The sequence below is a fragment of the Clytia hemisphaerica genome, unplaced genomic scaffold (assembly GCF_902728285.1).
Source record: "Clytia hemisphaerica strain Z4C2 unplaced genomic scaffold, Clytia hemisphaerica genome assembly, whole genome shotgun sequence".
Taxonomy (NCBI): Eukaryota; Metazoa; Cnidaria; class Hydrozoa; order Leptothecata; family Clytiidae; genus Clytia; species Clytia hemisphaerica.
In genome coordinates this window covers 1,790,387-1,801,688 of record NW_027103262.1, presented here as the reverse complement: position 1 = coordinate 1,801,688, position 11,302 = coordinate 1,790,387, and the positions used below count along the sequence as shown (strand labels likewise).

Sequence of the window (11,302 nt, the reverse complement as noted above, 5' to 3'; positions counted from 1 at the left end):
ACTTCCGGTTGGCTAGACGCAAAAATCTTTAAATTTTTTCAAAACTTTGGACCAATAATAAGTCGTCATCAGCGCGCAGTGGCCCCGATTACCCATTACACTTTGCGACTGTGAAATGGCATCATCCAGTCTATCAAAAAACCTTAAGTGGTCTCCAGGCTAGGTGTAATCGCGCTAAGACTCTTTCTACACTTGATCGATTATACACGCATAGTAAGCGAGACAAAAATTGGTGTTATGAAAACTAAAAAAAAAGTTGGTACTATTAAAAAAAAGTTGGTATTATAATAAAAAAAGTTGGTATTATAAAAAAAAGTTGGTATTATAAAAAAAAAGTTGGTATTATAAAAAAAAAGTTGATATTATAAAAAAAAGTTGATATTATAAAAAAAAGTTGGTATTATAAAAAAAAGTTAGTATTAAAAAGCCTTTTGGCGCGCCATATTATAGTTTTAGCTTGAGAAAATATTGCTTCGGAACAAGCGTCAAGTCGGTTATTTTCCTCACTCTCTACGCGCAATTTCCCGTGTGAACGTTTTCCTGATTTTACCATTAGCCAGTACCCGGGAATTATAAATAACCGACTTGTTTACAAGTCTACTACAGGATGAGCAGAAGCCAAGATTTAGCTAAAATCCGCCAGGTATATCAAGTCAAAAATGTCACTGTCCTTGACCCATTGAAAATAGCGAGGTGAAAATTCACACCCCAGTGAGGTTAAAATCAGACCCGGTGAAAGTTTTACTACTTTTTAGAACGCCACCGGGTCATCGAGACAGGAGTGAACTCATGTGCGAGAAATTTTTTGATATTCCTGGATGATTAAAAAATTTAGCAGGAGCGGTGATTTTCATCGACTTTTTCACTAAAAAAATAGTTCGAGCTCCAACAAAAGAAAGGGTTTGGATTTGAACTCAGCTCAGCATCAGTGAAAACAAAAGCGTGACTTCCTTGTCTTTATTTAGCATCGATACTCAAACATTTATACATCTGCAAAAATGTACTTGCTTTCATCAAATAAAAATAAAATTTTGAAAATGAAAATATTTGATAACCTGTGCAACCTTTAAAATGCTTATTTTCAAAATATGGAACGTTTGAAATGCACGATATAAAAACGTGATTGTTGGATTCTCTTGCAGTCTCGTCACATAATATTCTTTACGTAGTTATGAAAGCTTTCCCCAATGCCAGGACTACAAATTGCGTTCCCACTTTCAAAAAAAATGTTTTGCACGAAAACGATACAGTACTTACGAAAATTTATATTGATTAGTTCTTAATCAGGGAAGAAAAGACACTTTTCATGCCACTCTTGTGACAAGCTGCTTTATTGCTTAGATCTTAGAATCTTTCAGAAAAGTGAAAACAACTTTGAATCGCCAAAATCGATGTTGTCTGGAAAGAAAAACAGATAGAAGGATGGCTAATTTCATCATTTTTTATTTGGTAATATTTTGAACATAACAAAAATTATATTTAAATTCAAGCGTTTTAACGTGTTACAAATGCGTGTAAGAAAAACAATTACAAATCAATGGTAAAATTACAAAAATTATTTCCGTGATAAAACCTTAAAGAAAAAGAATTAGCCAAGTAAAATCGTCGCTATTATATCAAGGGGTTAATTAATGTTTTAATTAACACCAGCAGAATATATCTTTTAAGAAATCATATTAGGAGGTATTGAGTTGTTATCCAGTTTTAGACTGAATACACATTTCATTAAATTCATGTTCTGAAAAATGACTAATCTGTTCTGATTGGTTTATTAAAGGTTTTCTTTTTACATAAGTGTTCCCGTTTCATATCAGGCCCATATTTCGTATCAGGAAAGCGTCTGCCCTATTGTTATATTGTGATGATATAAGCAAAAAATGTTTTTCTTTTCCTCTTTCTGACCAATCTTGCTCCACACCCGTGTCAGTCCATTGTGAAAAGGCTTGTGAATTAAAATTGACGAGTAAACGATATTATTCTTAACTAAAAACAAAACCTTTAAAATCTGCTATGATGATTTGGAAGGGCCGCCAAAAAAGTCTCCTTGGCATTTATTTTCCCAAAAGTTTATAAATTTACAATAAAAAAGCTCGATTGCTCGATTTAAAATCATCAATCTTGTTTTTATTACATACAAATCCTATCAATTAATAAAAATGCATACAAACTAAAGAAAACCTAGGTACTTTACTCTATTTTCTCATTCTTCTTGCAACCATTTGCCAACCAAGTCATGAATCTTTTGGCGAGCATCTTGTAATTCTTGTGAGTCGTCCTCCGAGCTAGGATACATGTTAGCACAGTGAGCCGTTCCTATAGAAACAAGAAAAAGAAAATTTGTTTTAAAACCTGTATGAACCAAAACAACTCGTGTGGTGGAGATCGCACTTTTACAACTAAATCTAAGAACAAATATTTCTGGTACATGTTTTTTTTTATAAGCAAGTGTATGCCCCTTGGCCAGGCTCGTGTATGCTTAAGTTCTCAAAGCATCCAGGCATAGTTTATGCTTATTATATGCTTAAGAATCATGCTTATGGTTCACCCCGAGCCAAGTTTTTTATGAAATTTCAGAAATTTTGTAAAAGTTTGTTCAGATTTTGGGAGCAGTGGAATGTTAGCTAGCCGTGGAATGTCTTATTTTTTACTTGACCTCTACCAAACCTTTTTAAACAGATAAAAATTACCACTTGAAAAATATTTTAGGCTGACATATATGCTCATGTTATGCTTAGGAATTCTACAAATCTGAGCCTTTATATGCTTATAAGCGTTATGCTTATAAAAAAAACATGTAGGTTCGAATTTTGCCAAGAAATTTAGAAAGTTTTCCAGCGCAAGGTTGCTGAGGAGGCATTCTTAATCCGTCTCACTGCAGATATTCTTATTCATAAATACACTCTTCTCGAGATGCATAAATTTATTGTTGTACTCGTTTTCAAACATATTTCATTGCTATAAAATTACATATTCACAGTGATAATTGTGTTTGTTTACATCTCATGAGACATTTTGAATTTCAAGTACTTTTTGTTTCACAGTTAATGTTTGCCTTCTGGGAATTTAAATTGGTTTAAATGTATAATTTCATAGCAATGAAATCTGTTTGAAAATGAGGACAACAATAAATTTATGCATCTCGAGAAGAGTGTATTTATGTCATCGAAAACAAATCTTTTTCATCAAACTATTTAACTAATGATTTTAACTTCATACCTTTAATGAAAACAGCGATCATGTCTTTATGATCATCGGTGAAACTCAACGCATGCCAAGGATCTATTGAACCGTTCGGAAAGACAATCTGAAAAAAAAGAGAGGTATCGGTGATACTCAATAATTTGAGCATGTTTATAATTCTTAGTGAGATTAAAATTAGTTCCAAAATTTCGTTCTAGAGAATATCAGTCAACACAATGCAATGAAAAATAGTTCGGAGAACTAAATGGATTTTTAGTGTTGTATATGATTTTCTATGGCTTAAAAATGGCTGTAACGGGAAAACATTTATCAATATCCATGATATAATCTGGATTTGACGCAAAATTGTTTTTTAATTCATTATTACAGGTTAACGACCAACCAAATAAAATAAGAGCTTGCAAAAACTCCAACTTGTCCCATTTCTATAGCTTTCAAATCAATTTTCCAAATCGTTAAAGATTTTAAAAGAAATACCCTTGGTTGGTTCATATTGTAGCCACCGTAATTATCATTGGTCCAATCAACAGCTCGGTTGATACTCGTCTCGTTGAAATTGGCGCCAAAAATATCCACACATTGTTTCGTCCAAAAACTAGATAAAGTGAACACGAGAGAAAAATTAGTCTACGGAATTCATACCCAGTTATTTTCTTATGATTTTGATATTGCTTACGATTGCACTTACGTTCACCAGAAAAATAAAATAAATGGTGGAAATTGCTCTGGGTACGGCTTCGAGATTGAGAAGCTTTAACAATTGACTTTACCTCACTAAATCTTTCCCAGGGCTGAAATTAAACATACTAAGGGAATTTATTTTGGCAAGGGGTGTAAAAGTTCAGAATAATATGAATAGCTAAAGAGAGAGTCATAGAAAGGAGTGTCAGCGCTCATGTGTCTTTTTCAGAATTAAAAAAAAAATTTAGTCCCTCTCAAATCATTTAAAGCTAATCTGAAAAGCCAAGAATGCTGCAAACTGGCCAAGGAGCCTTATCAATCTTACCTCAAAGGGAATGTTGTGCCATAGACTTGTGATTTGCTGTCCGATGATTGGTAATAACCAAACTCGGTGCAAGTTTGATATGTCCATTGACGACCTGTGAACAAAAAGTTTAAAACATCAATTAAGCTTCATCATCTCGTGTTGTTTTGAACCGGATTTTCAGTTATATCAATTCAATGTTTAATGTACTCTTAGATTCCAAATAAACACCCAAACACCCCCCCCCTTGTAAATTTTTCGAAAATTTTCCAACCCCCCGGACCTTATTAGGACCTCCCCCCGTTTATAAATTTTTTTAATATTTTCAGCTGTCTTAAAGAGAAGGCCCCTTATTTTCCTCTAAATAGCCTGATTTTGGCCTAATATTTACCTATTTTTGGGTTTTCAGAAGTGGTTTTCCATCCATTTCAGAAGGGTTTTCCATCCTCCCCGGAAATTAGGTCTCCCCCTTTTATTAAAATCTCACAAATAGTGTCACCTCCTTCCACAGATTTCCAATCGATGACCTTCATTTCTTCAATGAATTTTTTATAATTGGGTGAGATGCAAGTTTGTTTGTATGTTTCCATCATGATTTCGTTGATCTTGGCATAGCGATGCATCTCATCACCAAATATTGGTAAGGACATGATGTTACATAATGTGTCCACTGTGATGTTGGTACCTGTGGCTCCCTATGGCGAAGATTCAATTCAAAAGATATTGATGTAAAAATTAGTGAATTAATTAGTGCATTCTGATCGATGTATATTATATATTTCTCAAACAATGAAATTACACTAAGGCCACGATATGCACCACTGCAACGAATTCACGAAATTCTGCATCTTTTCTGGTCACTCATTTCGTGATATTTGCAATTGCAATGTCTTCCACAGCTGATTGGTTGAAAGTGACTTATTGACTAATTTTACGTCACTTACAACCACTCAGCTATTGGGTCCTTGATGTAATACAGAAGACATTGCAGTGGTGCATATCATGAATATGTTGCAATCAATCTGGTGTTATAAAAGTGATGTAATGTCAGAAGACATTGCAATGGCGCATATCCCAAATACCTCTACGTAAAACTTCGTGTCCACTGAATATACGTTCTACTCCATATAGTTCGAACATGTTGTTCGAATCTGCCTTCAATTCAAACTAAGACATTGGTTCCCTTATCTTGGGGACTGTATCATTAGCAATCATCATACACTAATTTTTGTACCCACCTCGAAAGCACGATTGTCTTTATTGTATTGGATGACACCAAAGAAATTACCGGCCATTGATGAAGTGAATTGAGAAATGTCATTTGGATCGTCACTCAGAGGCTCACAAAGACTGTAAACATAAGAAAAGACTATCATTATAATATAGAGATCAACTACTAAAAGGTACACTTCTTGAATTTTGTGCCACGATCAGAGAACTATGGAGCTTTATGGAGCGATGGCCAAGTGGTCAAAAGCGTTAGCATCTCAAACCAAGGATTCGCAGTTCGAGTTCGAATCCCCACCCATTCCAATGTTCCGTTCAGTTCATAGATAACGGAGCCGGCTGGCCGTGGACCCCGTGAAAACAATCGAATGACCGTCTAAAAGTCCTAGACTACTGGGTTATCCACGTAAAATATCGACTCTATCTATCTATAACTATTCTATGCCTGATTGAACCTCTCGTGGGTGCAATTAATCGATGTGGTATCCAGTCAAAAAGAGCGTTACGTAACGTAACTTTTTCTCTAAAAATATAAAATTCTCAAATTACCATAGAAAAAGCATGATGCTGGAACGAAACTCGAAATGTTAGATATACTGATCGTAATTGATAAAGTAATGGAAATACTGGCGGATTTAAGACAATAGAGCAAGTACGTCGGAAACATGCGAATGAGTGCAACGCTCGTTAAAAAACAATGAAATTACAATTACAAATCTCTTCCTCTGATAAGTTCGACATGGTCTAAAACCGCTTATGGAAATTGGTTACTAGAATGCAGCCTTTGTCTTACGTACTGGAAGAGATCAGTCAGCATTTTCCGCCCAGCTTCTGTTTGAACATATTTTTCCACACTGGTAGTTGCCGCTTGTACACTGTCTTTACATTCTTGTGTGCCCAAAGAATCTGTAGACACTTCCAAATATTCAGGGAAATCTGTTTGAGCATTGATGGGTGCACTACTTGCAACGGCACCTTTATTAACAAGAAAAGAATGAAATAAAACAAAGGATTGTTGAAAGTTTTGATCATAGCTAACAATTAATCACAAATATTCTGATTAAATCCCTACACATTCCTCAGGTTGGGTATTTTGAATTTTTTGTTAGACTTTCAGCCCTAGATAGGATTGCTTTCTATAGTTATCGCATATAATATCTTTAATGTATATATTTTTCTTGGTAAGCTTGATCTCTGCAATTCAAATCAGATGATTTCCTCAATGGTTGTTGGAAACACTTTGACTACCCAAATGAATACTTAAAAGATGATGATGTAACGCTTAGTAGGCATATACTATGGGTTTGGAGCACTTATAAAAGAAGATGCATAATTGGTTGGTCCTTCATTATGCTTTTACAAACCCTACTAAAAATCAACGAAATAAAACTCACCGTGAACCAGATGTGGATATTTATATCTGAACCATGCTGACAAAGCACCAGGATATGAACCACCAAAAGAAATCCATTTGTTTTTATCACTCAATGCAAACTGTTCCACCATAGATGCTCTGAAAGTCGCCAAGTCAGCCAAAGCTTGCTCGCTGCTCAAATATTTCAGATTTTCAACACTAGTGTCACTAAAACAAAAATGATAATTCTACTTATAATTAAAGGCACAAAATGCCCCATATAAATTATTTCAAAACAAACAATATATTTGTTTTAAAGAATGATTAAATAAATACAGTACATTCTTTAGGTTATAAACTTAGACTAGCACCTATACACTAATAACTTATAACTTGGATTTTCTTTAAAGCAAAATCAGCAAAAGGTATAACAAAAAGAGTTGAAGATAGGCCCAAAAATTGCAATAACCATATTTTGATTTTGCAATATTTGCGAAATCCTTTTATCAGGATAACTAAGGTCAAAGATATAAATTGAACACAAATCTACAACACACCTTGTTGGATGACTGTCACCATAATATCGATGTTCTAAAGCCAATACAAGTGCCTTGTGTTCTTTGGCCATTTCCACCATTGAGCCAACACCAACCCAACGAGCACTGAGTGGTCCTTCACCTCCAATCATTAGAAAAACTGGTCCATTTTCACCAAATTGAGTGGCATTGACATAATACTTTTGCTGCCATGTTCGAGTGTCTTGATCATCGAAATGGTTTAATTGTTGTGTGTACCATTGTGGTTCAGCAGCTTTGAAGTTTTGTCTTGGATCAATGTAAGGGTCACCAAGAAACCCACCTTTTGGACGCCCTTTGTGAAAATATGGAACATGACTTTGCTTGGTTGGATACGATTGAATGGTACTGATTGTACAAGCAATGAATGATATTACCAGTAACATTTTGAAAACGATCTAAAAAACGATAAGATAACTTTAAAATTAATCCTTTAAGTCATGTACTGTATAAAAATGGTTTCCGATTAGGCAGATAATTACCATTTATACAAGATTTGGACCCTGTCTGATGCAGAATCTGATATTTTCCCATACAAAGTAATGAAAAGATCATGGTGACCATGTCAAGTATATTTGTTATAAATTTAGTAATTTTGCGATCCTGTCAGATATTTTTTAGCCTCCTTTTTGGCGCCAAGGTGATCAACAAGGGCTAGGATTTGTCTCCCGTTCGATATCATATGGTAAAGGGTACATATCTACACAACTATGTCTTGTAACATTAAAGTGAAATTGTTTTTATCAAAATTTTAAAAAATCAAAATAAATGAACAAAACTAAAAATATTTTGTTCAAAAAGTCTATCACATTCTCAATCTGAGTGCTAACGTCATTTACATTTTCATTTGGATGTTATTTGATGATTTTGACTGGGTTGGTCTCTGCTGTAGTTGAAAAAGGTTTATGTCATGATGTGTTTCTTATGAAACAGTACTAGAAAAGTACAAGTATGTCACAAGGTCTGACAATGTTACTAAGATAAAAAACTCAGTATATGTGAAATTGATCTATTACAGGCAGTGTTGCTCTAAAACGTAGTAACCCAAAATCCTATTCACATCCTAATTTGAAAGATCTTACATGTTGCATTTTTTTACAAACTTTAAAAAACTGATTTATTTTCCTGCTTTTGGAGGACTTTAGCTTTAGTGCTCGCATACAGCATACATGTTTTTTTAAGCATATGTTTTTGGGAAACAAGCTCAGTTATGCTGAGGGTTATTTTAGACTCAGGCTCAAAGTATGCTTATCATATGCTTATTTTTCTGAAAAGTTCAGTCTCCAATTTTTCCAAAATCTGCCAGCAAAAACTAAATGACACTTGTAAACTTAAGTTTCTTATCGTCAACTGCTCTAACTAGGGACGATTGGTCAAAACATGGGACTGTTGATATTCTGGCCTGTATTTTCACTTACTGTTTTAAAAATCTCTTTGACAACAAATTTGATTTGATGACTCCACCAAGTTTATCAATCATACTTTCTGTCATAACATGTCACAATAACTTTCACTGATAGCGCACCCTTTTTAACTTTTTTGTTTTCATTCAAAATGACTGGATGCCGATTGGAGAATTAGAGAACGCCCTCCGCCTAACCGCCTAACAAATAACAAGTGTGAATGGCGTCAAAAGCTCCATCCACATGCGTTTAGTTTGGGAACAAGAAACACGAACGCGAACTACCCATGTTTAAACTTTTCAATATATCTCCAGAACTAACAGATTTTTTTAAATTCTGTAAAAAGGTCCAAGTTCCTGAATAGTTTTACTATGTTCTTTGAAAAACTCATAACCATCAGTGAAATACTTGTTCATTTATTTAAGATTGAAGACAAAAATTTGCGAAGAAAATAAACCTTGAGCACAAAAAATGCTTTTTTAAAAACACTTTTTTCCACCGAAAAAGAAATAACTTTTATAGACTTACCTTCCCCAAATATTGAAGAAGCCTCTACTAATTAAAGTAAATGAGATAAGATAAAACCTTAAAATCAAACAACGTCCAAAGCAAAAGACGTGCTTTTCTCGCCGCCATCTTGTTTTAGAATGAGAATTCCAGAGAATTCCATTCGGTTCCAGTTCCCACGTTTTTTTTCTCCATCCAATCAGATCGCGCAATTTCACTTTCGCTTTCTCTAGTCCAATAAGACTGTTGGATTGGAGTCATGTGACATCTCTATTGAAAAACCCGCGCATAATAAAATAGAAATACAGGGGGTCACACTATTGGCTGCAGGAACTGAAAGCAAACAGTTAAGGCCCATATTTTTGGTTTTTCTGAAGGACAAAATGTATAGGAGGCTTTACTGAAGGAGGGATAAGGCTGGCGGGACTATCTATTTAAAAGGTATGGACAAAAAAAAGCACTTTTTTTGGGTGATAATTAAGATTTTACTTAGAAACTTTATTTAATTCTCTTACCCCCGTCTCGGGCCCCCCTGATAGGAGCAAGGGAACCATGTTGGCCACCCCTCCTGAAAATTTCAGATCAAAACAAACAAGGAATTAATTCCTGTAACTCAATGAAAATTGGAAAAGGCTGGTTTTTGACTGTTTCTGATTCTAAAGTGCTATTTTTTGGTAAAAGCTTTGCAATTTATGTTTGGATTTCTAGAAAGCTTACCCATTCATTGTCAATATATTTTTTATTTGAAAGTAATCTCTTCATGGAATAAAAAGATATGGTCAAATCTTGTAGGGTCATTTTCAAAAATTTTTAGCCAAATTCAATTTTCGCATTTCGGTTTCGCCATTTTACCCTACGCAAACGCACGTGCAGCATCGTATTGCCACTAATTTGGTCTTCTTTGTTCTAGCCTGGAGATCCATGCTATGATTTCTTATTCTATATACTGATGGCGAAATATATAGCATGGTATGGGCTGACAGTTTGAATTTCACATATCCTAATAACGGTTGAAAACACAGCCAATCTAATCCTGTTATTGTTTCACTGAGTCTCACTTTCTTAAAGAAAGCGCAAGTTCCGAAATTTGGTTTTTATTTTAGTAAGTGAGGACAGCGCTAAATTCGAATTTTCTACTGTAATTTTTTTGAGGCCAAAATTGGACCCACAGCTCTGACCCGTCAAGTATTCATCAGATTTATAAAAAATACGCAGACGGGTTCACTGTCTATCTTCGTTCCGACATTTGCGTGTGTTCCACTACGGATTTTTTTCATATTTTGATTTAAAAGCCTATTCAGTGCGAAGGAGAAATCGTGCATTTTTTAATACGCTGTTCATTAACTCAAATTAAATGACTTTGGAGGATCGGTGAAATGGTGGCCGAATAGACCTTTTTTCAAAGAGGCCACCCTGTTGAATAATTATGAGCATGAATCTGGTAATGTCACCCAAATAGGTGAAAATTTTTGGAAAAAATAAAGTTTTGAATTTCGCTTTTATTCCTGGATAATCTTTTTATTAATGACTTCAATTTTCAGAAAACATAAATATCAGGGCTTAATCAAACTGGCTTGGTCCAGAAATTTGACCTAGAGTAGGGTGTAAACTGACACCATGAAAAAATACTTTTTTTGGATCAAAATTGTCACAATTTTTTATCAAAATTTATCATATTGTAAGACTTCTTGCGCAATTTTTAGGTCCATAAGGGCCAAATTGAAAAGTGGTCAACCAAAACACAAAATCAAAAATCTTACAAACAAAATAAGTAACTGTGATTTTTTTTTAAAATAACCCTTAAATTTTCTAATTTCTTTTAAATCAACTGAGTCGCACTTTTAGTCTCTGTAATCAGGTGATTATATATATCGAAACACAACTAGTGAGGTTTGTCACGGAAGGACAAGTGTTAAAATATAATGGACCTTCTTTTGAAAAATAAATGATTAATCAAAAATGAAATGTTGTTTTAAAACAAGTACATACCCTAGTTAGTTTAATAGGTTTGTTCATTTTGAAATAAGTCAAACAACAAAAAAGTACTGCA

At 34.3% G+C, this 11,302-nt stretch overlaps 1 protein-coding gene across 1 annotated transcript in view; it reads right to left on the bottom strand.

The window, feature by feature from the left end:
• Positions 1–1,427: 1,427 nt before the first annotated feature.
• Positions 1,428–11,302, bottom strand: part of LOC136800533 (putative serine protease K12H4.7) — an 82,407-nt gene continuing 72,532 nt past the window's right edge. The window contains exons 2-10 of the mRNA XM_067057198.1: positions 7,325–7,740; positions 6,808–6,995; positions 6,211–6,388; positions 5,425–5,536; positions 4,686–4,881; positions 4,208–4,301; positions 3,679–3,796; positions 3,217–3,304; positions 1,428–2,313 (exon numbers count right to left, since the gene is read on the bottom strand). Of these exons, the coding sequence (XP_066913299.1) occupies positions 2,201–2,313; positions 3,217–3,304; positions 3,679–3,796; positions 4,208–4,301; positions 4,686–4,881; positions 5,425–5,536; positions 6,211–6,388; positions 6,808–6,995; positions 7,325–7,728 (1,491 nt within the window). The 5' untranslated portion in view covers positions 7,729–7,740 and the 3' untranslated portion in view covers positions 1,428–2,200. The remainder of the gene's footprint in view (positions 2,314–3,216; positions 3,305–3,678; positions 3,797–4,207; positions 4,302–4,685; positions 4,882–5,424; positions 5,537–6,210; positions 6,389–6,807; positions 6,996–7,324; positions 7,741–11,302) is intronic.